General features: G+C 53.4%; 2 protein-coding genes across 2 annotated transcripts; one reads left to right on the top strand and one right to left on the bottom strand.

Annotated features, from left to right (window-relative positions):
* Nucleotide 1: 1 nt before the first annotated feature.
* On the bottom strand, nt 2-3,006 carry MSS51 (MSS51 mitochondrial translational activator). Its single transcript, XM_041406649.1, has 6 exons — nt 2,607-3,006; nt 2,183-2,338; nt 1,842-1,966; nt 1,117-1,680; nt 529-622; nt 2-455 (listed from the first exon to the last, which is right to left on the bottom strand). Exons 1-6 carry the CDS (start codon nt 2,897-2,899, stop codon nt 185-187), a joined length of 1,503 nt encoding a protein of 500 aa, XP_041262583.1. The 5' UTR covers nt 2,900-3,006; the 3' UTR covers nt 2-184.
* A 482-nt stretch (nt 3,007-3,488) lies between these two features.
* Nucleotides 3,489-23,155, top strand: CFAP70 (cilia and flagella associated protein 70). Its single transcript, XM_041406612.1, has 21 exons — nt 3,489-3,683; nt 4,517-4,631; nt 6,882-7,068; nt 7,363-7,458; nt 7,805-7,884; nt 8,927-9,100; nt 9,493-9,675; nt 10,086-10,177; nt 11,222-11,315; nt 12,329-12,463; nt 14,158-14,292; nt 15,357-15,448; nt 17,086-17,146; nt 18,331-18,522; nt 19,117-19,248; nt 20,059-20,184; nt 20,699-20,832; nt 20,929-21,044; nt 21,200-21,355; nt 22,263-22,401; nt 23,079-23,155. The coding sequence occupies exons 2-20, from the start codon at nt 4,581-4,583 to the stop codon at nt 22,328-22,330; spliced, it is 2,304 nt and encodes a 767-aa protein (XP_041262546.1). The 5' UTR covers nt 3,489-3,683; nt 4,517-4,580; the 3' UTR covers nt 22,331-22,401; nt 23,079-23,155.
* Nucleotides 23,156-24,332: the final 1,177 nt, after the last annotated feature.

Here is a 24,332-nt window from a genome sequence, read left to right as displayed (position 1 = left end):
CTGGTTGCTGATAGTGATTTATTTGGCGCTGTGGAAGGGTGCCATGCCTGTGCTGGGGTGCTGCATCCCCCACGCCTCCATGTGTGCAGTGAGGGATTTCTGGATCACTAATCCCAGGTTGTGGGGATGGCGTCCTGGATGGGCAGCGAGGCTCTCGGGGTCGGGTGGTCAGGGCAGGCAGGAATCAGCCCAGCCGTGGGGCAATGTCCCCAGCCACAGCAGGAGCACTGGGCTCTCCTCCCTTCCAGCCATCATCATCCTCCAGCTCCTCAGCCCCCGGCACAGCCTCTGCTCCCAGCAGGGCGATGTAGTGGGAGCTGCAGTAGACGGGTGGCTTGTTGGGGCTCGAATAGACCTGCTCGGGCCGCAGTGAGGCAAAGGGGTTGCTGGCATAACCCACAATGTGCATCTCGAGCTCCACAAGGATCTGCAGGGAGGCCTTCAGCTCCTGCTCACTGCCAGAAGAGAGGACAGGCACAGTGACCGGGTGTCTGTGCCGGCTCACCGGGGCGCTGGGGCTGTGCTCACCTGTACACGGTGAAGAGCACGGGCAGGCGATAGTCCCGCAGCAGCAGCAGGGTGGGCAGCCAGCCCGCCAGCAGGTCTGGGCAGGCATGGAAACCTGTGGGGACACAGCCATGAGGATTCCACCGCTTTCCCATCCCACCCTGGCCCCGGGGAAAGCCGGCTCCAACTGCATCCACTCTGTGCTGGACACCCCAAGTACGCAGTGAGTTTGGCAGCCCTCAGCAAGGTGGGGTTTGGCTCCCCACCAGCATGTGGGGCACCCCAAACTCTGGGTCCTGGGCTAAGCCACAGCACTGAGACCTGAAGGGAAGGATCCATTTCACCAGGAAGGATCCATTGCAGGTGGGTGACACAGGCAGGGGACAGAGTGCCTGGTGGGGAGACAAGGAAGCCATGTCCCAGGGGGTCCCCCCAGCTGCCCGATGTGCCTTGGTGCAAAGCCCTGAGTATGTCCCAGGCCACCTTCAGGTCCAGCCACAGGTGCTGCCAAGGTGCTCAGGGTGGTCCTTGAGCCCATGTGCCCTGTGGATGTCCCTATCCCTGCAGTGGGGTGTGAGGGTCCAACACCTCCACCGCACAGGCACTCACCCGGGTGAAAGCCCACCACCAGGTCAGGAGGGGCAGCCAGCTTGGTCTCCACGTGGCTTTCCCAGAAGTCGTGGTAGAGCCCCTTGTAGCTGCTGAGATAGACTTTTCCCCGGGGCGCCAGCGTGGTCAGGGGTGGCCTCATGATGGGTCCGTCCACCACGTCCACCCCCACCATCACCATCTCCACGCCCTGGTGCCCCGGGAACATCCGCGTCAGCTCATCGTAGTCCGTCAGCCGCGTGTTGAGGGTCTCCACGTGGGAAGCCCCCACCACGTGCACGGTGAGGGGCCTGGTGAGGGGGTCGATGCCAAAAAGCCGCAGTGCCAGGCCGATGGTGAGCGGCCGCGAGTGGAAGTCGGTGACCAGGCGCCGGATGGATTCCCGCAGCTCCGTGTCCTCCGGCCGCGGCTTCCCGGCGTTGGCCCACAGCAGGGTCATGTACCGCCCGGACACGATGGCACCCAGCTTCTCCTCCAGCTGCTCCTGCATGGAGAACCAGTCCTCCCAGCCCTTCACATCCCAAGCAGGTTTTGTCCAGGCATCCGTGGGAAATGGGATGTCTCCTAGGGGGTCAGGAGGCGGTTGGAGGGTACAGCGGTGGTGCCACAGCCCAGGCTGCCCGTCCCACCTGTGCTGTGGGAGTGGGGCTGGAGAATGGACGCTACATCCCACCACGGGACCTGTGCAGCCCGGGATGGGGATCCCAGGGGGACACATGCCTCACCTGTGAAGACGAGCCACTCCACCAGCCGGTCCAGGGCCACCAGCTTCAGCTTCTTGCAGAACTTCTTGTGCAGTGGCCAGTTGGCACGCTGGCACGCCACGCCGCAGTAGTACACATTTTGGCACCTGGGCAGACAGGCAGCATGGAGAGGGAGGGCACAATCCAGCCCACCGAGCCTGGTTCCCTGCCACCCCCTCTCAGGGCTGTGTCACTGTTCATAGGGGTGCCCAGCAGCTGGAGGTGGGCACAGGGCACAGACACCCCTCACTCCACCCCAGCCACCAGGCTGGCAGTGAGGGATGGATCCATCCTTGTGCCATCAGACCATCTCTCCACCATACCTCTTACAACGCCGGAGGCTTTTGGGGTCCGGGAGGGCATCGGGGAGCTTCTTGCACTCAACGCAAAACTTGAAGGTGTCCTCCATCTTCTGGAACATGTCAAAATATGTCCGGATGCCGAAATCGCTGCCGCTCTTCCTCCCATCCATGGCAGACCTGCAGATGTCAGAGGTGAGCAGAATCCAGCCTGCTGCCACAAGGGTGGGGCTGATATCCTCTGAGGCTGCCAAGATTTTTAGTTCCAGCCAGGAGCATCCTGGCCTGGGTGGGGACAGGGAGCCAGGCACTCTGGAGGGGTCCACCCAGAAGCCCATCAGAGCTCCCGGTGGGCTCAGCCGGGGAGGGTGGGATGAGCCATGGGAGCTGCTCCAGCTGCTGGGGGACACATGGCGGGGAGGGGGTGGGGAATAGGGTGCTCACTCACTTGTAGTCCTCATAGCTCTTCATGTTGAGCTTCTGCAGGATGACGTGGGACAGCCCAGGTACATTGCGGTCCATGGCCTGAAAGCCCAGCGAGTCCACGTCTGGAGCCCTCGCCGCTGGCTCCTCCGGGGCCTTCTTGGAGCGGCCGGTTTTGGGAGTAGCGCCTGTGTTTGGCTGGGCCGGGGTGGCTGCAGGAGAGAGAGGTGCCGGCGAGGAGGCCGGCCCGGGGGTCCCGGGCTGCTGCCGGGGTCCCCCGCGCCGCCCGCCACCCGCACGGCGCCTCCCGCCCGCCATCCCGCTCCTATCCCGGCAGTGCCAGGAGATCCCGGGCAGTCCCGGCGCCCGGCCCGTCCCGTCCCGTCCCGCGGCTGGGCTCAAATGTCAGCCCCCGGGAGCCGGCGGCGCAGACGGCAGCGGCCCCTCGGAATCAGATAGCGGAGCTATTCTGGGCATCCCCTCCCCGGGAACGGGCCAACCCGCTCCGGGGGTCCGGCTCCCGCCCCAAAAGCCGCGCTGGTGGCGGTGGGGTGCCCCAAAACCCTGTAGCGTCCCACACTGCAAACCTGCGGGGAGCTCGGGGGGCTGCCCAAACCCCTGGGAGCCCTTTGTGACCATAGGGACACAAAGCCATTGCCATAGGGACCCCACCCCAGCCCGGCCTGCGGGCACCCCCCTCCCACCGCCTCAGGGCCCCCAGCGGGGTGCGAGGGAGTGCCTGGGTGGGCACCACGATCTGTGCCAGCCGGGGCGGAGGCCGGCAGTGCGCTCTGGCAGCAGCCGGGCACACCAGGCGGCAAAGGGGGACATGGTGGCCGTTAGCACCGCCACCTCACACGGGAAGCTCGGGGGGACCCCCGCCCCACCGGGGGCTGGTGAGGGCTGCCCACACCCATCATGGCGGCAGCCACGGCCTCACGGGCACGCCCCCAACACGCGGGGCTGGGCCGGGGTCCCGCGAGGTTTCGGGGGCCTGCGGGAGCCGCCGCGTCGCTGTGGAGACGGGACGCGAGCCCTCCGCCGACCTGGGGAAGCTGTAGGTTCGAGCCCCGACGCCGCACGGTGCCCCGGCGGGCTCCCGGTGAGGGGCTGCAGGATCCCCCCAGGGCGGGAGGGCCTCCAGAACTGTCGGTGAGGGGCTGCAGGACCATTCTGGGGCAGGAGAGCTTCCAGGCCCGTGGGTGAGGAGCTCTCGGGTCAGCAGAGCACCTAGGCCCGTGGCTCAGGGGCTGTAGGTGCACCCCAGGTCGGGAAAACCCCCGGGACTGTTGGTGAGGGGCTGCAGGACCGTTCTGGGGCAGGAGAACCGCCAGGCCCTTGGGTGAGGGGCTGCTGCAGACCCCCGGGTCGGTGAGGGGCTGCAGGACCACAGCAGGGTGAGAGCAGCCCCGAGCCCATCAGTGCTGCCCTGAGGGCGCGGCCAGGCCCTGGGGGTGCGAGGCGAGGGGGCCCTGGGGTCCCTGGGGAGCCCTGGGGGAATCCTGAGGGATTCACCAACCTGAGGAGCAGAAGGAGCCAGGAAGGAGCCAGGTTCCCACGGCATTTGGGAGCCATGAGGGGACAGCTGGTGGCCACCAGCCTTTGGCCCATGGGATCACCATGAACTTAAAAAGGGAGTAAAAGAGAGCCAGGGATGTACTGGGAGCTGAGAGCAGCCTGGCACAACAAACCCTTTCCTGGGAGCAGCAGCTGGGTGAAGCTTACAGGGATGGATAATTTTCACATTACATTTTTCCCAGTCCTCCCCCTGCACCTCGTGAGAGATTCGTCACTGCCAAAGCCCTGTGCATTCAATGGTGTTTTGACAGCCAAGCCCTGAATAGCGCTTGCAGCCTGCACTGCTGCGTCCTGCAGAGGTATCTGGGAGAGGAATGGAGCAGTTTCATGTTTCTTTCCTCATTCTTTCTCCTGCAGAGCCGTGGAGGTCCCTGCGGGGCTGACTGGTGGGAAGGAACCTGCTGCTGCAGCTCTTCCCAGTATGTCACAGCCAATACCAGTACAGATCACAGTCGGGAATGCTCAAGACCTGGTAAAGTTCTGAAAATATCTCTGCTAATTTAATAAACAAGGCCAGAGCAATTCTGTGTGCACAGAGATCCCCTGTGAGAGCAGGCAGGGGGTGACAAGGCTAAAGGAAGGAGTGGTGGAAGTATCAGAGGTTCAGCAATGCCACACTGTGGCTTCCTCCTCCCCGCTGAGGTGTTCACACAGAGGAAAAATCTTGTGAGGCGCATAAATTGGGGAACATATTTCCCCAGCAGCAGGCCAGACATACTGGGGTGAAATGTACCTCTCTGCCTCCTCTAACTGTATGGAAATTTTTTAAAACTGTATGGCAAGTTTTTAAAGCAGAACACAGCAAAAATGTGATCAGTGAGACAAAAACCTGTGAAAGGACCTCACCTTGGGTGAAAAGCCAGATTTTCCTCCCAGCTCCAGCTGTTTAAATCATATTGAAAACAATAGGGTGGCTCTGGTTTTAAAAAGGCAGTGGATCCAGTTCAAGGCTATGAGCTGGTGCCAATCAAACCACCGCTGCTGTGATTTCCATGTGATGCACCCAGCTGTCCTTAAAGTCTTCCAGAGGAACTGGCATTTGGGGAGGGAATGTGGAGGAGAAGCTCAGCTCCTGCTGCAAGCAGAAAAAATGCAAATCCCTGCTTCTGCTCCAGCAGCAGACAGAAAAAGCAATCCAAAAGCACCTGCTTGAGGCTTTCACATTGTAGTACTGAAGTACCTCTTACAGTGATGGATTCAGCAAACAGCAGCTTAGGTGAGGTATGAGGTGAGAGGAGGATAAACAATGCTGGGAAGTAAAGACTGCTGGATTGATTGCATCTGGAATGTTGCTTTGTGGTTCTGATTGCTCCACCGTGAGAAAGAGCTGTACAAAAGGGAGGGGGGTTACAAGAGGGCAATAATCACAGCAACAGTATGAAAAAAAAACCGGCTGTAAGAATGTGGAATCCACTTCTAGCTATAAGTGTGGAATCTGCTTAATTAGAGGCAATGTAGAGAAGGATGAGAGAGGAGTCTTGGATAATTAATGGTACAGGGAAAGGTTAATTGGATTCTTCTGTTTAGCCATTCATAGGATGTATGCTCAAGGAGACAGTGAGGGCTGAAAATTAAAACCAAGTGAAAGAGATCTCTTTTTGTGTAAGAACCAGCATGGAACTAATTACTCCAGTGACAGGGAGAGAGGGAGCTGAGGGCGGGGTAGGCATCCCTGTGGCTCAGCACTAAGGAAAAGCTGGGCTTGGGTACAATGGTCCTTGTGTTCAGCCACTTCTCTGTGGATTGAGAGCTGAACTGTGTTTCTGCTGCAGGGAGCCCTTTGGTACCTGCTGCCCAGCACTTCCTGTGCTGTGGAGGTGCCTGACACTGCCCCTGTGGGTCTCCACTGCCATGTGCTCTGCCCTCACTGTCCCTCTCCAGCTCTGTTTAAGCCCCTCTGTTTAGACATTTGAACTTCAAAGTAAAATCTGAATGTCCTCATCTCTGGTTAAAGCAAGTGGTATGAAGGTGGTGTAACAACAAATTGCAGATCTCCCTAAGAGCTTGCTGAAGCCCTTCCTTTGATTTCACAGAATCATGGAATCATTTAGGTTGGAAAAGGCTTCTGAGACCATCAAGTCCAACCTTTAACCCAGCACTGCCAAGGACACCACCAAAGCATGTTCCCAAGTGCCACATGCACGTGTCTTTTGAACACTTGCAGGAATGGAAACTCCCCCTCTTCCCTGAGGAACCTGTGCCAGTGCCTGACCACCCTTACAGTGGAGAAATTTTCCTTAATATCCAACCTAAGCCTCCCCTGGTACAACTTGAGTCTGTTTTCTCTTGTCCATTTCAGGACATTCTGCACCACACAACATCCACAGGTGTCCTGTGAGCTCATCTCTGTAGCTCAGGAGCTGCTTTCTTAGGAGACAGCAAAGGTCTCAAGCTTCCTGGAAGTACAAAAATATCAGTGGAGTATTTTGGGATTTGGTTTAGATGTGTCTTTCCTGAGGTGAAGCCTGAACCTCTCTGTCTCGCTTGCCACAGCTCCTGATAATCTCTGGGGCATCACAGCATGGTGAAACAGGAAATTTCCCTCCTAAAGACAGGGAATGGCGAGGTCTCAGTGTGGACAAGCTCTGCTCCTCTTCCCCATTCCTGTGGTGCAGCAGATTCCTACAAGCGAGCCCTGTCCTGAGTGCTGCCAGAGGAACTCTGATCCTGGGATTGCTGCTGCAGAGCCAGCTGCTCTCTGAGCTCTTTTATTTTCTGACAGAAAACTCTCAAAAGCAACTTGCTGTTTACGGTGGTGCGTGTGGAGTACAACGGAGCAGTCCTGGGAGAGTCCTCCAAGACTAATGTGCTGCCAGATGGGACAGCAGAATACGACTTCAGCACCAGCTTTGAGTACAGCCCCGATGGGCCCAACTCCTTGGATGTCCTTGTGCAGAAACCACTGCTCTGTAAGTAGCTGGTGCCAGATCTCCCACCTTGGAGCTGGGTGCTGTCGCTGCAGGAGTCACTGGTTCAGGAATAGCACTTCAGCAGCAGTGGTGGGAGGCTCTCAGCACTTCTTGTCCATCTCTGCCAGCTGGAAGAATCCTTTTTCATGCTGGCCCGTGCTCCTTTGGCTTTGCTGTGCTTGTCAGCCTTAGGAGGTGAACAGGAGCTTGAGCCAGAGCTCGCACAGAGCCTCCCTGGTGCCTGACCTGCTGGTCCAAGGAACTCTGCCAGCTCCTCTCTTTTTATCTCCCTAGTGACACTGCTAGAATTGGCAGCAAAGGAGAAGAAAAAAGCAGAGAAAGTCACTCCTGTTGCCCAAGCTGTGGTGGACCTTCTACCTCTGCTGCAAGGTACAGCATTGAGTTTTACAGCCTCCACGACCACTGCTTGCTCCCTGGCAGTTTCTGATCTCTGCTTATGGACCCCTGACTACAATTTATCTCCTTTGGACAAAGTGACCTTCATAGCTCTGCAAAATCTGACTCGGGGAGAGAGAGTAGCTCAGCATTCAGAATTCATTCAGAATGAAATCAAAATTCAGAACCACGATTTTGCCTCATGTAAGGTGTCCCTGCCAATGGGAGGGGGCTGGAACAAGGAGATCTTTAAGGTTCCTTCCAACCCCGATCATTCCATGACTGTGATTCTTTGCAGAGGGTCTCACTTCAGGCTGTTCTCATTCCTGTTTCTTCCCAGGAGTGCGTTCACTGAAGGTTCTTGCTCCTTTGTATGCAGTGCCTGCCTCCCCATCAGCGATGTTTCACCCCAAGGCCACGGTATGTGGAATTTGGAACTGTTCCTTCCCTCATTCAGCTCTCTGCTGCTTTTTAATGGGAGGGAGAGCATGACTCAGCTGCCTGGCTCATCACGGATGTGGTACAGCCCTATATGTTACAGGCTTGGAGGCCTTTCCCGCTCCCTCTGACGTCTGTCCCTGCTTCCCTCTGATAGGGGAGGTCGTGCTGGGAAATGTTAATGTGTGCAGCTACCCAATTGCTCTGCAAAAAAAAAAAAAAAACAAAGATGGAAAGCACAGTGCTGAAAACTCCCCAAAAGGCAGTGGCAGGGTCACCTGCCCAGCTTTATTAGCCTTCCTTTCTGGAGACAAAATGTCTGAGTCCATTATTGTAAAACTCTGACTGCCTTTCCTGCAAGGACCTTATTCATTCAGCAGGTTGCAAAGTACCCAATGACTAAAATAGGGAATGAAGTATGAGGCTGGGAAAATGTGTCCAATTTTGCTGCTGAGCCTGCCTGCAGTGAGCACCGGGAGCAAACTGGAGGGGTGGATATCCCATTAACAGCTCTGTGTTTAAGAAGAGTTCACAGTGAGCAAGGTGGGGGGGCATTCATTAGGGAGGACAGGTAATAAATGCTGACCAGCTGGTTTTCCCTCACACACCATCCATCCAGGGCTGGGCCAGGTAATTAAAGGCTGCACACAGAGCATGGAGATAGGGCAGAGGCAAAGCTGTGGCTCTCTGAATCACCAGGGGAAAACATCATTTTCCACCCTTGATGTTCTTTCTCTATTTCAGGCTCCTTTCATGAGATCCTGCCTCTTTCTCCACAGCTCATTTTATGAGACCCTTGGGGCATGTGCCATACCTTAGCCAGGCTGTGATTTAAACAAATACCACAACTGAGCCAAATTGGTCCCGAGATTCCTTTCCTGTGCTGGGCTGTTTTCTTTTACATCGGAGATGAGGCACAAGATAACATTATATGTTCTGGCCTTGGGTTTCTGCTTGCTTCTCCCTAAGAGCAGGCAGGTTATAATTGTCTGTATACTGGCTCGATTTTGTCTTTGTCTCACAGGCTGGCCTTGAAGTGACAGTGAGCACCAAAGAGCTCCTGCTCTCTGCCACCCAGTTCTCAAGTGGAAACCTCCTGAGCATCACGCTGGAGGCAGCTTATTCTGTCCCTGAAGCCTTTACTCCTGACGCCCAGCAAAACTACATGGCTTGTTTGCAAATACCAGTAGCTGGTGAGGTGAGAATGGTCCAGGCACAGTGACAGAGGGTTTGGCTGGGTTTGGGTTGTTCTCCCACCCCATGGAACAAGTGTCCAGGCATGTGGAGTGCACAGTTTCTGTGCTTGTGTACCAGCAGCGTTTGTTGGGAGGTCTCAGAGTCTCTGTGGCGTGATGTGTTTCTTTAACACAAACAAAGGTCTGTTTGGAAAGATTTGGATTCAAACTGGCAGGGTTTTTTCCACATGGCTCTTTATTTTTATTCCATTCTTTGTATGCATGTGGTGGAGTGCATTTTCCAAGCCAGGCACCCTGTACTGTTGCTTTGCTTTGTTATCCCAGCTTGGAGCAGCTGGCTCTTGCTCCTGCTCCTGTTAGAAATGCAAATCTTTTGTTTCTCCTGTCTCTCTAGAAAGAATTGCCATTGCTCTTCAAGAATGGCATCCTGAAGGCTGATGATGAGAAAGAACCATTGCCCCGGCCCAAAAACTGGCCTCTTGGCCCCATCCTGGCCCCTGATGCTCTGAACATACCTAACTCCTTCATTGTTGGTGGGCCCTATGAGGATGAGGATGGAGAGCTCACCAAAAGTGAGGTGAGGATGGATTGGCAAGTTTGGAAGAGAACCACGAGGAACGGAGAGCCTTGATATGAGAGGGAGGTGGGTGGTCACTGTGCAGTGTCCAGCACAGAGGTGGTTCCCCTGGGACAGCAGACATACTGACTCACTGCTGGAGACATCCCAAAGGAGAATGTGGCAGGTCTGGTCCCAGAAAACTCCCACAGTGAGCTGCTGGGCTGGGAGCTGGGTTATCTCCCATGAGCCAGGCACTTAACGGTGATGGTGTCTGCAGGAAAGGCTGTCAGCCTCTCTGTGGGGCTGGCCTGCCTATGGGCACTTGGACACTTCTGTCTGACTCACATTCTCTCCTGGGGACACTTTTGAGGATGATGCAGGCTGTGGAGTTTGCTGTCCTGGCTTTGACTGCACGCTGTTTCTCACAGGACAGGGAATTCAGGATGCAGGCTGAGAGCACGAGGAGAGTCGTGTGGGACACGGAAATACGCTGTTTCCTGGATGCTGCTGCAGTGGCCATGTAAGGGACCTGAGCAACCCAGCCCAGAACATGCTCACAATGACCTGAGGCAAGGAGCTGCAACATGCACGTGCTCTTGGACCACTTAGAGGTCAAGCTGTGGCTCTGCCTCACCTGCCATGACTGCTGTGGCTGTCTCTTGGCCACAAGCATTCATCTGAGCAAGGGCACAGCTCTTGAAGTGCCTTGAACTGCTGGCAGCAGCTTTGTTCTGCTGTGCTGGGAAAAGATGAATTGTTTGGAGCTGCTGTCTCCAGGCCACAAATGCTCTCTCCTGCTGCCAGCAGCTGGGGCTGGGGGCTGGTCCCTGCATAGCTTGAAGGAAGGGGCAGCTGTTATTGTGAGCAGACCTGGACTAGAGTGGCATGCACAGCTCTCCTCTGAGCTGCTAATTAAGTTTTTACTGAATTCCAAATACATTCAAACCTTTCACTCCATGTGGGCACTCTTCATTTGCTTTTTTATTGGATAAGTGTTGCCTTTAGCAGCTCCAGATACGCTCAAGATCAGGATGAGTGTTCCATTTATCTTTGAATCCTGCTATTTTCTGGCCTCAGCTGCATCATGGCTGTGCATTTCACAGCCAAATTACTCCTTGTGTGGAAATACTCACTTCTATCTCATTTGATTTTTTAAATTCTTTTCCCTACACATCCATCCACCTGCCTGCTGGTGTAAGAGTCACCAGCCATACTGAATGCAAGCTCAGGATCCACTTGCTCTGTACAATTCAGGTTTTATACCAAAGTTAATCACATTCCTTCTTACTTATTTCTGAAGTAACTGGGGGAGAGAGAAAGCCCAATGTGCTGCTCTCACAGTTGTTTTAAAGCTGGCTGTGCCCTAAATGCACACAGCAGTGGGTAGAGCAGAAAATATACCCAGCCTGCCCCAAATCACAGTTTTCCCATGGCCTGAGGGTGTTTGCTGAGGGAACAGGGTGAAGCAAACCCAAGAGGAGCTGCTGGGGCACAGAGGAGGGTGGTGGGGCTCTCCAGCTGGGTTGCTGCATCTCCTCAGTGCATCTGCATCCTTTGTGCCCAGCCTGCAGACGCGCATTGCCGAGTGTCGCCACTGGCCCGTGGAGCTCTGCAGGATGACCTCAGGTGGCAAAGGGAAAGCCAGCAAAGTTGACAAGGTAAAAGTGGGGTCTGGCTTGTGGAGTAGTATTGCATTATCAGGCATTTTCCTCTTGAGGCCATTGTGATACCAAAATCAGCCTTGAAGCTGCCAAAGTGAGTTAGAGAGCAGGAGGCTTTGTGAAAAATCAGCTTTATAGGGCTGTTAAATAGACACAGGGTCATAATTTTTTCCTTATAGCTCTCACTGTTGGTCTGTGCTAGCTCACTGGAAAGGGGACAGGGTGGCTTTTAAAATCACAGAATAGTTTGGGTTGGAAGGGACCCCGGACTCCATCTCCTTCCAACCCCCTGCCACGGGCAGGGACACTTTCCACTAGACCAGGTGGCTCAGAGGCTTGTCCAGCCTGGCTTTGAAGACAATTAAAAGTAATTCACTGAGCTGATATTTGGCCAGTGGGGTTTTGAAACAGCTTGAGGAAGTGCTTGCATTCTTTCTCAGTCTGTAGGTAAGTTATGCTTTTGCATCTAAACCAGGGTGGTTTAACAGAGAAACAGCCCCTTAGAGAATGGTTCTGCTCCTGGCAGATGATTGTGTGAGAGCTCCTAATCTATCCCAGGGCAAAGCTATATAAGTTGGTGTAAATCCCTTTCAGCACTCACAGTGCCAGGATTTTAGAGCTCTGATGATGATCCTTCTAGCCAGGCCTCCCACACCTCCTAAGCCACTTGGTGTCTGTCCAGCCTGAGATGCACAACTCTGGTAGGGTCACCTGGATTTCTAAACCCACAGCTGATAATCTTCCAGCTGTATCTCAACAACACCATCCTGAGGAATAGCAGAGTGAGAAAGCTGTCCCACAGGTATTGGGATAAAATTAATATTCTACTTATGGAATGACTCCAGTGTATTCATCCAGGTTGTCTCGGCTGCGTGCCAGTGACAGAACCACGGGCTCATCAGGTGCATCAGTTTGCTGTGTGGCCTTCTCTTAATGAGATTGGTGACCTTGTTCCCTTAAGGAGAATAACAGCCTGTTCAGGATCTCAGTGCCTTGCTCTGTGTTTCCAGAGAGATGAGGACAAGCAGATTGCCTTCCATGGCGTGGCATATGTCAACATGATGCATTTGCTGTGCCCTGGGGTGAACCAGATCCGAGGGGCCTTCCGTGTCTTTAACTACCAGGACAGCGAGGTGTTTGAGAAGGTGAGAGCAGCAGGCTCTGCTCCAGCTCTGCAGCTGGGTTTGCTCTGAGGGCTTGGGAGCAGGGACTGTGGACAGAGGAGTGTTTGGGAGCAGGCAGTGTGGGCAGAGGGTGTTTGGGAGCAGGCAGGGTGGACGTGGGAGTGTTTGGGAAAAGGCAGGGTGGGCAGAGGGTGTTTGGGAGCAGGCAGGGTGGACAGGGGGTGTTTTGGAACAGGCAGGGTGGACAGGGGGATGTTTGGGAACAGGCAGGGTGGACGGGGAATGTTTGGGAGCAGGCAGGGTGTACAGGGGGTGTTTGGGAAAAGGCAGGGTGGACAGGGGGTGTTTGGGAGCAGGCAGGGTGGACAGCATGCTAGTTGGATGTGGATCTGACCCATGAGTGCCCTTCTGGTGTTGGAGAAAATTAATGATACAAGCTTTTAGGTGAAGGTTTCTCCAAGGCAGGGGATTTCTGGGGCGGGGTGAGCAGGTCTGGGGGCTGAGAGAGGTTTTGAATCTCACTCCACTCCCTCCTATGCCAGCATGATCCACTCTCCTCAGTCTGGAACATGGGCAAGGGAACGGTGTTGCTGGGAAGAGCAAACAGTGGTTTTGAAAGGATTGCGTTACCCCCGGCAACCACCAAAAAAGCTGTCACTGGAGCTCTTTCAGCTCTAGCTCATCGAGGTTTATTTGTCTTTTCGTTTTTCCCTCTCTGTTACTAAGAGTGACAGTTACATCTCCATTTTCCCACAGTCTCTCCCTCCTGGAACAGACCTGAGCTTGTTTCGGGAGGGCAGATGTACAGACTGGTTTTACCCCCCATGTTCCCTGTGGGGCTGTGGTCCAGGTGCAGGGGCTCAGTGAATTCCAGCCCTTCTCCTGCCTCCCTGTTCCCACTGGCTGCTGCTGAGCTGGGCTGGGAACGAGTGTCTGCTGGGCTCTTCATGAATAATGACCCCTGGGCTGCATGGTGCTGCTTGTCCTGTGCCATTTATTTGTCACAAGTGAAGTCCTTCTTACTCCCCAGGTGCTTTGGGTTGCCTCTAGGTCTAAGGAGTTCCCCATCCTCTCCCCAGGATCCCCATAACTCTTGCTAGCCCAGTTCCTGTAACCAGGATGTGTGGGAGGGAACGGCCTGTCTAGGTGGTCAAACACTGTGTAAACACACAGTCTGACAAACCTATTCCTTGCAATTCCCTGTTGTGTGTCAGGGATGCTGCTCTACACCAGAAAATGAGCTGGGAGCCAAGAGATGCTGTCAGGCAGGTGGGGACCCCCAAAAATGTGTGGAGCAGGCCTGGTGAGAGAAGCCAGATTCATCCAGCAGCCCTCATCACCAGGCAAATCCATAGCTGTGAGGCAGGTCTAGGATCCCACCAGGAATTCAGGATCATGGATCTGTGTTCCAGCGTGTTCACCACATATTTCAGGCAAGGACCAAGGGCCAGTCCTCAGTGAAAACACAGTTCTTTGAGGGAAGATGGAGAGACCCCCACTGAGCCTCACAGTCTAACCTGAGGCTTCACAGCTACACAGGATCAGAGCTGGGCTGGAGCACCAGCAGCTGAACTCTAAGAGGAGAGAATGAGGTTACAAAACTTCTTAAGGCATTTAAGACCCTGACAGTATGTTTTGTGATGAGAGAGGTTAAGGCAAATGAGTGAGGAAGCCTGCTTTGTCCCTTGATTCTCTCTGTTGCCTCTATTTTTCAGACCAGAGTTCAGTACAGTATTTTCCGGGATCGCAGGTCACAGCTCAGTCTGGGCAAGGAAAGGCTGGGGACCTCTCCTGCTAGCAAAGCTGCTCCCAATAAGGCTCAGAAGGAAGAGAAAGATTCCAGTGCAACGGTAAGGTCTAGGGAGGCACAGGGCACCATGGTTGCTCTGTTTCTGTGTCACAGGAAGTTGGGACACACAGGAACCAGGGATGGATGCTGTCTCAGTTGCCTCAGCCAACGGAGAGATACTTATTATCCTAGACCCATAGAATCTTCTCAACATGAAGGGATCCACAAGGGTCAAGAATCCAACTCTTGGCCGTGCACAGACACCCCAACAATCCCACCCTGTGCCTGACAGTATTGTCCAAGCACTCCTGGAGCTCTGGTAGCCTTGGGGTCGTGACAGTGCCCAACCACCCTCTGGGGGAAGAATCTTTCCCTGACATCCAGCCTAATCCACCCCTGGCATAGCTCCAGCCATTCCCTCAGGTCCTGTCACTGGTCACAGAGAGATTGGAGCTGCTTCTTGTAAGGAAGCTGCAGCTTTCCCTTATCTGAAATCCTAGGATGTGCTGCTTGAACTTGCAAAGATTTGAGATTTATTGAGTCTGAAACAAGAGACATCTTTTCTTTTTCCTAGTAGTTACTCAGCCCATCCAAAATCCAGTTGTCAAATGGCACTGGAGAATCTGAAAATGTCACAAATCTCAGCCTTGAAGGACAGGTAATTATGTCTCTCCAAAGAGAAGGAGAGACTGTAGAGCATCACTGTGCTGATGTCTTACACCTTTCACACAATTAAATTCCTCAAGAGTGAGTTAGACAAGGGTTGTTTTACGTAGATGTTGTCCCAGAGTTCTTCCAGTGACGTCCACCTGGAGAGCAGGTTGGCACTGGGCTAGAAGGTCTCTGTAAATTGTCAGGCATTAATTTAAATTATCCCTTCATATTTTGGCTTCTTCCTCTGGAATGCACATTCATTCGGCAGGCAGATTGATTATCTGGGCTCTCTCCTTTTCCCTAGCCTGGTTTCTCGAGCTGGGTTTTGCTGCTGTAACTCATTCCGAGGGCGGGTTATAAAACAAGCTGGATCTCTGCAGTTGGGAGATCTGTGGCTGTGTGCTCAGTATTTCACTGTGCCAGCACTGGCTGCAGACAGCACGACACAGGGAGCAATGTTTATCTCCACAGCAATACAGCGAGGCAGGAACGTTCCTGGTGATGGAGATAAAGCTGGACAGGCCCTTGGTCCCAAAGCGGCTGCGGGAGGAGCTGGTCCAGCGGTGCGTAAGGATGGGCTGTGGGGCTGACAGCTCCTCTCTGCAGGCTGGAGAGAGGCTTGTACAGCAAACCCCCCTTGGAATACTCCATAAAGAGGGCCTGAGACAAAGCCCACAGGAATCAGGGGGAGGATTTGGCCAGACTGCTTTAAATGTGGCATCTGGTGTGTTGGGAAAACACTTGTTCATCCCAGCTGGCATCTCCCTGCCATTCCTCTCAAAACAAGAGACACCAGAGCAGCACAGCAGTGTCTGTGTTCCTGTCTGGGCTTTGTTTCCCTCTAATCCCCATGTGCTTGCCTCTTGCATGTGATGTTCAGTGGCTTGGTCAGTCCTGGCCACCAGCGTGGACTGCCCTGGGTAGTGCTGCTGTTGCTTCACCAGAGCATTCTCTCATTTTTAGCTTTCCAGAAGTTTTCTCACAATGTTTTACCCATTCCTCAGCTTTATGTTAGTTTTCATGTTGTTCTGCTGCAGAGCTGCTCTTTCATCTATGCTGCTTTGAGACTTCAGTTCCTGTCCAGTGGCAGCCCTGCTGTGTTATGGGTTAGAAAGGCATAAAACATCTAATTTATGGAATCAAAAAAAATAGAAAATGCAGCAGATGAATAAGGTATAAGAGGTGCAGGTTTATATCTCTCAAACAGGAATGTCATCCATTCATTGAAGGTATATGTGTTTTCCTCACTGCTCCCTGCTGTCTTCCAGGAGGAGCAGGCTGAGGAACGTGAACCCCTCTTAGAACAGACTTTTTCCTGGCCCATTTTATACATTTCTACTCTTCTGCAATATCTATGGATTCAGTGTCACTCCTCCTTGCTTGTGTGCACCTGAACAAGGCCTGTGGCACCTTGGTTTGGTGGGATGGATCATGTTCTGAGGACTGAGGGTATTCTGGAGTCCAGCAAGCAGCAAATGTTGAAAAAAATTTAAATTCATTAAGGCTGGTTTGGCACCAGGGATTTTAATTCCAGAATCCCATAATGATTCCGTTTGCAAGAGACCCCTGAAGGTCACCTAGACCAATGTTCATGTTCAACTGGGGTTCCTCAGAGCACTCTGTGTCCAGATGGTTTTTGGGTATATCCAAGGAAGGAGACTCCACAGAGAATCCTGCTCCAGTGCTCAGCCACCGTCACCTTAATAAAATCTTAATTAAAAATATGCTAATTCTAATGGAAGGTCATTGTAACTCCACAGAGGCCCAGGCAGGGCTGGCTGGTGTCTGGAGGTCTGAGCTTGGTCTGGGGGTCGAGGTGTGGCTGAGACAGCCACAGCCAAACTGGGCAGCGTTGGAACTGATGGATCAGGTGGTCTGGGCTGTTCAGTGACCAAATTGCACAGAGCTTTCCTCAGGCTGGTTCCTTCCTTACACCTGTTCTGCAGAACCAGGAGCTCCAAAATACAGCTCTGCTACTCCAGGAGATCAGTCTGGGTTAATAATAAATGTTAACCCTGTCATGACAAGCCACAACCATCAGTTGTAGGGACCTGTTCACTCGTGGTCTGAGATTTCAGGTTTCCTCTCAGGTGCCTGTGAGGTATCTCATGGACAGCGTGGCAGGGTGGAGCCCTCACACTGCACAAGCCAGCATCCCTGGCAGGGGATCTGCTGATCTCTCCTCTGCTCTCACTCACAGGGTCAAGGAGCTGATTCCTCCCCACCCTGCGCTGCCCGCACGGACGGAAGGAGCCAAGAAGGTACGTGTGAGAGCCTGTGGCCTTGTCACCACTCTGCCACCCCACCCTGCTCTCAGAGTCTTCATTCTCAGCACACAGCAACATGGGCATGAGGTTTGAAGAGATCAGGGGTGCAGGGCCACAAAGGTGGTGAAGAGTCTAGACGGGAATAAGGCAATATGAGGAGTGGTGAGGTCACTTGGAATGTTCAGCCTGGAGAAGAGAGACTGAGGGTAGAGATCATTGGGGTCTGCAGCTTCCACACAAGGGGCAGCTTTGATCTCTGCTGTCTGTGAGCAGTGACAGGACCCAAGGGAACAGCTGGAGCTGTGTCAGGGAAGGTTTTAATGGGTTTTAGGAAAAGAGTGCCTGGGCACTGCCCAGGCTCCCCAGGGAATGGGCACAGCCCTGAGGCTGCCAGAGCTCCAGGAGTGCTTGGACAATTCTCTCAGGGATGCCCAGGTGGGATTGTTGGGGTATCTGTGCAGGGCCAGGAGCTGGACTCGATCCTTGTGGATCCCTTCCAATTTAACATATTCTATGAAACACACAGAAAATGAAACTTCTCTATGGGTTATCTCCATAGCAGTGTGCCTGGGGAACCCATTCATCACTTGTGTTCACATCCCATTCAAAGAGAAGCCATGAAAAGGTGGAGCAAAGGGAGGGAAGGCAGCCTTGCGGGGATGTTTGGAAGGAAATGGGATGCTGGGAAAAGAGGCTACCAGAACTTACATTTATATCCTGGGCAGTCCCAACAGTTTCTTGTCTCAGACCACCCCCTGTGCTTCATCAGACTCAGACAAATCTGGACAGAATCAGCCCTGACCTTTCTCAGATCACCAAGAATTTTTAAGGATCAAGATTATAGAGATTACAGATTCTGCTGAAGAGGGCTGGCCATGGGTTTCAAGGCTCCCAGTAAATGAGATATATTTTACTTACAGCCAATTATATTGCTATAGGAGAGATAGCAGTGACTGGAATACTGGGTTGTGTTGGAAAATCCTAGCAGGAAGGAGCTCTTTTATGTTTACCTGCAGATATTTTCTCAGCCCTGAGGCGTGGACAGGAAAGGATGTGTGACAGACTAATTGAGACTTGAGTCAGGTGGAGTTAATGGGAGGCGTGGGCTGTGGCAAATCAAATACATATCAAGGTTGATTGCATAAGTGGCTTGTGAAATTTATTTATTTCTTTCCTAGGTGGTGGAGGATTATCACAAACGTGTCACAAGTGTGGCTGTTGCCATCCTGAGAGAGTACCATGAGCTTTTTGGGAATCAGCTGCCTGACCAGGGAGTGATGGACCACAAAACCATGGAGGAACAAAAGTGTCAGCTCAACTATGAACTCAATACCTCTGGGAAATATTTTGCTTTTAAGGAACAGCTTAAGGTGAAGACTCCTTTGTGCTTTTTGCTTCCCTACTTGTTTTGTCCAGACACTTTCTCAGTGAGGACCTGCTGCTCCATGGGGGTAACTCAGGATGATGTGGTGCTCCAGAATCCTTTCTTGCCACGTGGAGCTGTTGCAGTGAGCACTGAGGGGACAGGATTCCCCTCTAATGGAGCAGGCACCAAGCTGCTTTGGTCCTACACCAAGAGAACACTTCCTATCATTGGGAGCTACTCACATCCATTTGCCCCATGCTCATAACCTGAGAAAGGCAAAGCTGGCTGCTCTCACATTCCCAGTCTGCCCTGGCAGGGAAACGAGGTTTCACTGTCTTAGCTGCTCAGCCTCAGCCACACTCTTCCTGGAGACCCTCTCTCTGTCCTGAGGAGATGAGCCATGTACATGCTGTCCCTAAAGGCTGGGTCAGGGAGGTGGGAAAGGAACATCCCCTTTTTTTTAACCTTTTATCAGTGGTGGGCTGGATTTATTTCTCAGAACTAAGCTGGAGCTTCAGGCTCTGTCTGTGTGTGATTACAGAGCTGGTGGGGGGCACGGGAGGGAACCTGCCCTGTGCAATGTCCCTTGTCTCCACAGTATTCTGTGGTGAAGATTGTGAGGGAGAAATACCTGAAGACCACAGCATTTGAGACCAAGGAGCAGCTCCAGGAGTTCCTCAGTGAGCTCTATGTGTACCTCGTGGACCACATGCACATGGCCCTGAACAAGGTAGGGGAAATCAGAGTGACTTGGGCCATGGCTTCGCTCTGGGTGCAGGGCAGGTGAAGGACTTTTGCCTTCAAGGTAGACTATTGCCTTCATCTGCTGGAGTTGTCACATGTAGACCATGAGCCACACTTGAGGCAGGGATCCAGTGCCTTTGTATCCCACTGTTCCAAATCCTGGGATAGGTGTGAGATGCCACTGGTAAAGCTGCTGTAGCTGGCACATGGTGAGGGTGGCTGGGCAGAGCAGGAGCTGGGGTCACCAGTGAGTGATTCCACTGAAGTTTGTAATCACCTTGATCTCAGGAATGCTGTGAATAATCATAGGATCACAGACAGGTTTGGTTGGAAGGGACCTTAAAGCTCATCTCATTCCAGCCCCCTGCCATGGGCAGCAATACCTTCCACTATGTCAGGCTGCTGCAAGCCCCATCCAACCTGGCCTTGGGCACTTCCAGGGATCCAGGGGCACCCACAGCTGCTCTGGGCACCCTGTGCCAGGACCTTCTCACCCTCACAGGGAAGAATTCCTTTCCAATATCTAACCCTGCCTTCTGGCAGTGCGAAGTCCTTCCCCCTTGTCCTGTCCCTCCATGTCCTTATAAAAATTGATATGGCCCTGTGCCTGTGTGGCAGAGGTACCTGGGAATGTTGGGAATGTGTCCCAGCACAGAGCAGCTTGCCCTTCCCCGTGGCAGCCCCAGCCATACTGGCTGTACTGTGTGCAGTGCTGGCGTGGGACCTGCTGCCATACTGGGATCACACAAAGCACTCTTCCCTTCCCCAGGGCTAACACTGTCTCCTTCCCTACCAGCTCCTGTCTGGGGAAGATGTTTCTCCTGCCCCTCCTCCCTACACGACCAGGAAGCAGCTCTTGCTCTTTGCTCATGAAGCTGAAGCCAACAAGGACCTCAAACTGGCCTCTCTCTTCTACAAGCAGGTGAGGGAGCCCCAGATCTCTCCTGCCATCACCTGTGGAGTGGCACAGCCCAGCATCACAGTGGGGCCACTGCTGACAGCTCAGCCAGCCCCCACTGTGGTGGAGGGAGGCAGGAGCTGAGCGTCACCAGGATGCTCAGGCTGCAGTAGGATTGGGGAGGGATTTCCCAGGGAGATGCTGCTCTCTGCAGGATGTGAGATTGTCCCTGGCCAGGTCACTGAGGACTCCAGCCTGAGGCCAGGGGAAATGGGATGTGCTGGGTCAGTTCTGGGGACACTGGGCCCTAGGAGGTGTCAGCTGGAGCTGGAGAGCACGTGTCTGGTGGAGAAGGCTTAGAGGAAGTGGGCTTCCAGCACAATCCCATTTAGGGGACACCCTTGCATGTGACAGACAAGGTCTTGATTACTGCTCAGCTGGGCTGGGGTGGCCAGGGAAGCTGTGGTCATTCCAGAATTGCCTGCCCAGCCCATGGCATGTGCTGAGCCTGACTGCAGTGATGATCTCTGTTGTGCAGAGAATAGCTCGGGACCAGCGCAGCATCCAGTCCTGGCTGGCCTATGGAGCCTTCTGCCTCCTGTATGAGGATGCCACCAAAGCCCAGGAATGCTTCCAGCAGGCCGTTTGTCTGGACCCCCACCACATCCAAAGGTGCTGAGTGCTCCTGGTGGGTGGGTGGGGAGGTGTGGAGTGTATCCCCACACCACTGCTGGGGCTGCAAGGCTGACTGCTCTGCCCCTGCCCCAGCTTGCTGCTCTGTGGGATTGTGGCTGTCAAGCTGCAGCACTATGAAGAGGCAGAGATTTTCTTTGAGGATGCCTGCTGCTTGGAGCCATCCAGCATCATAGCCTGGACCCTCTCAGGTACCAAACCAAGCCACTCTGGTGCTCAGGGTATTCCTGTAGAGCCAAGCATTGTTCCTGCCCCCGGTCCTCTTCTCCCTGCTCCAAGCTGAGGGCTAAGGGAAGCATTTTGCTTCCTTTGGGTGTCTGCTGATGCTGCTCTGTCTCTCCCACAGGTTTGTTTTATGAGCTGCAGAATAATTACATTCAGGCAGAAAGGAGCTTCCGTGAGGCTAAGAAGCTCCTGCGAGCAGAGCTTGAAGAGGAGAGGAGACTCCTTGAGGCTGCTGAGGGAGAAGAGAAAAAGCCCAGTCCTCCCAGCACAGAGCCAGGTAACAGACAAACCCAGGAGGTGCCCTCACACCAGCAAGGAGGGGTGGATCTGTGTGGTGAACAGTGGAAGGAGAGGAGAGTTTTTAAGAGGAGAAATCCAAAGGGTAAAGGTAGAAGATGTGGACTGTGAGCCAGAACAGAATTCCATGGAAGCTGTCACTGTGAGTTCCCAACACAGCATTCCAAAGTGCAAACCAGCTGCTTGGCAGTGACCCTGAGGTCAAGACTTCCTTTGGAGCCCCTCTGAGTCCAGCCTGAGCTGAGGCTGTCTGTCCCGAGTCCCAAACATTTGGCCAGGCTGCAGGAAATGCTGACTGCCTTTATTTTTAACGTTATCACCACTCATGCACAGTGCCTCAGGCAGGCAGGCTCGTGACACATGTGGGTTTTTGTCCCTTCTGATTATGAGGAAAGGGATATTCATAGAATCATGGCATGACTCAGGCTGGAAAGGACCTCCAAGATCGAGTCCAGCTGTTAACCCAGCACTGCTGTGTTCATCACCAGCCCATATCCCCAGCTGTTACATCCACATGGCCTTTGGACACTTCCAGGGATGGGGACTCCACCCCTGCCCTGGGCAGCCTGTTTCAATGCCTGGCCACCCTTTCTGTGAATAAATTTTTTGCTATCATTGAACATAGACCTCCCTGGTGTAACTTGAGGCTGTTTCCTCTCATCTTGCCTCATTTATACCTGTTGCTGGCTTCACATGGTAATCTTGTGCTAAAAACCCTAGCCCCAGGTATTGCTTCCTGCAATGAAATTTCTTCCCAGCTTTGAAAACCTGATGTATCTTTTTTATTTTCTCTCCTCTCTCTCTCTCTCTTTTTTTTTTTTTTTTTGTTTTGTTTTTTGTTTGTTTGTTTTGTTTTGTTTTGTGGAATCATGTTCTAAACTGGGAAGTTTATGGCCTTCCACCTAATGGTTGTTGGGGGTTTCATTCCAGAGAAGATTCCAGATGGCTCAGCTGACAAACCACCAGAGGTTGTGGAGGGTGTGACATCCATGGAAGAGGCTACAGCAGTGCAGGAAGTCCCAGAAGGTTTGGGAATGGGGACGTGGGGAGCTGGGAGAAGGTCCTGTGGGAATGGTGGGGAGTAATGTGGGAGCAGTGAGCCATGGCCCCCGTGCTGCCAAGGCCTGTTGTCTCTCCTGAGCCAGGGAATCTGCAGGCAAAGCAGGTTCACTCTGATTTTCAGAGCAGCACATCTCAGGATGGACAGCCAGCAGGTGAATGCAGCTCCCTCATGTCACTGCACTCTGCACCTTCCTTTTCTTCCTCCTGAGATGCCAGCTCTTAAATGTCCCTAAGAATCCCCTCTGGTTGTGTGGTGTGGGATCTGCCTCCTCCACAGCCCCTGTGGTGCTGGAAATGGCAGTGCTGGGTGCCTCAGGGCCCCCTGGTTGCTTTGGGGAGGCAGGAGCTTCACTGTAGTTGTCTCTGACAAGCATAATTCATCAATTTCCACCTTTTTTCCTCTGGGTTTGGACTGGAAAATTAGTGGGTGAAGAGTGTAATTTCTTTTCAGATATCCTACAAAACTTAAGCCCTTCAGAAAGAAATGCTGAGTTAATCTCTGCTTCAGCCTCCCCTGCCAGCTCCTGGGTTTTGCTCCATGTTGCAGAGATTTTTCTGTCTCCACTGGGATGTCAGGACCTGCTTTGACTCCAGAAATAAAAACCCCACTTTGGAACTGATAGAGACACATTTTCTTGCAGCTCCAGAACCTCAGCCACCTCCCTGCACAATCTTCATGAAGACAGTGGAATTCCTGATGAAATTCAATGCTGTCCGGGTTAGTTTAGCAGGGAATGAAGGAGAGGGGAGGGAGGCTGGTTTATTCCCAAAGAGCTCCAGCCAGCCCCTTTCTGAGCCTTAGGGAATGAGCCATGGCTACTCCAGAGGCTGAGCACAAGGGGGAGCAAAGCCACCACTGCCCAGAGATGCAAAAGTGTGGCCAGGCAGAGCATGGAGCTCACAATGCTGGCTGTGAACACCCAGCCCAGCACTGCCTGCTGCAGAGGAACAGCCAGCTCAGAAATGGTACAGGGTGCTCTTCCTTGTGCATTCAGAGATGGGATCCATTACTGGGGTGCTTCCAAAATGCCTGAACTCCTGTGATTCGGACACTTGTGTATGCTGGAGGGATTTTTGTATCAGCTGTGGAATGTGCCTGTCCTACCAAGTCATCTCTGGGACATCTCTGGTTGTCACATTGTCTGCCTGCCTAAATTTGACATGGCAGAAAGAGTAGCTTAGAGCAACTAAATGGAATTCTGGAATGGTTTGGTTTGGAAGGAACCTTGAAGTTCATCTCATTTCAACCCCCTGCTATGGGCAGGGGGAAACAGCCCAGAGACATATTCCACTATATCAGGGATACCTTCCAGTAGACCAACAAAGAAATTTCTCTTTGTGTTTTCTGTTTGTGGAAGTCAGAGAGGTGTCAGTCAGCTCTCCTGCCCTGTCCTGCTGCGGTGTCCATGGTGTCCCTGCCCCCCTAACCACCACCTGTGCTGTTCCTCCCCAGTTTGTTCACAAGGCACTGGCCCACGAGCTGCTGAGCCTCCAGGGAGGCCCCACCTGTGCCTACTACCTGGCCCTGGCCTGGACCTACCTGCTGCGGGAAGACTTCCCCAGGTGTGGGGAGTGTCTGTGCGAGGCCGCTCGCATCGATCCCTTGGTAATTCCCGGGCAGTGCTGCTGTGGGAGAGCCCAGAGCCCCTGCTTCATTCCAAATTTACCATCCCAGTGCTAGTCCAGAGCATTTCAGTGGGAGGGCAGTCACACCAGGCCGTGGCTGCAGCACTGCTCTCTTTGTTAGCCCGTTGTCACAGTCTCCTGGCACTCCCTGCACAGGCAGGCAGCATCCCAGAGCCTGTCTCTGCCTCTCCCTCTGCAGCACCTGCCTTTCTTTTCTCTCTCAATGGGTATATCCTGATCCTCTGTCCCTGGGTGGGGGAGTCGGGTTC

Source organism: Onychostruthus taczanowskii, unplaced genomic scaffold, assembly GCF_017590055.1.
Source record: "Onychostruthus taczanowskii isolate IOZ18803 unplaced genomic scaffold, ASM1759005v1 scaffold10, whole genome shotgun sequence".
Taxonomy (NCBI): domain Eukaryota; kingdom Metazoa; phylum Chordata; class Aves; order Passeriformes; family Passeridae; genus Onychostruthus; species Onychostruthus taczanowskii.
The sequence above is the reverse complement of the archived record's forward strand: the minus strand, read 5'-3'. Positions and strand labels throughout refer to the sequence as shown.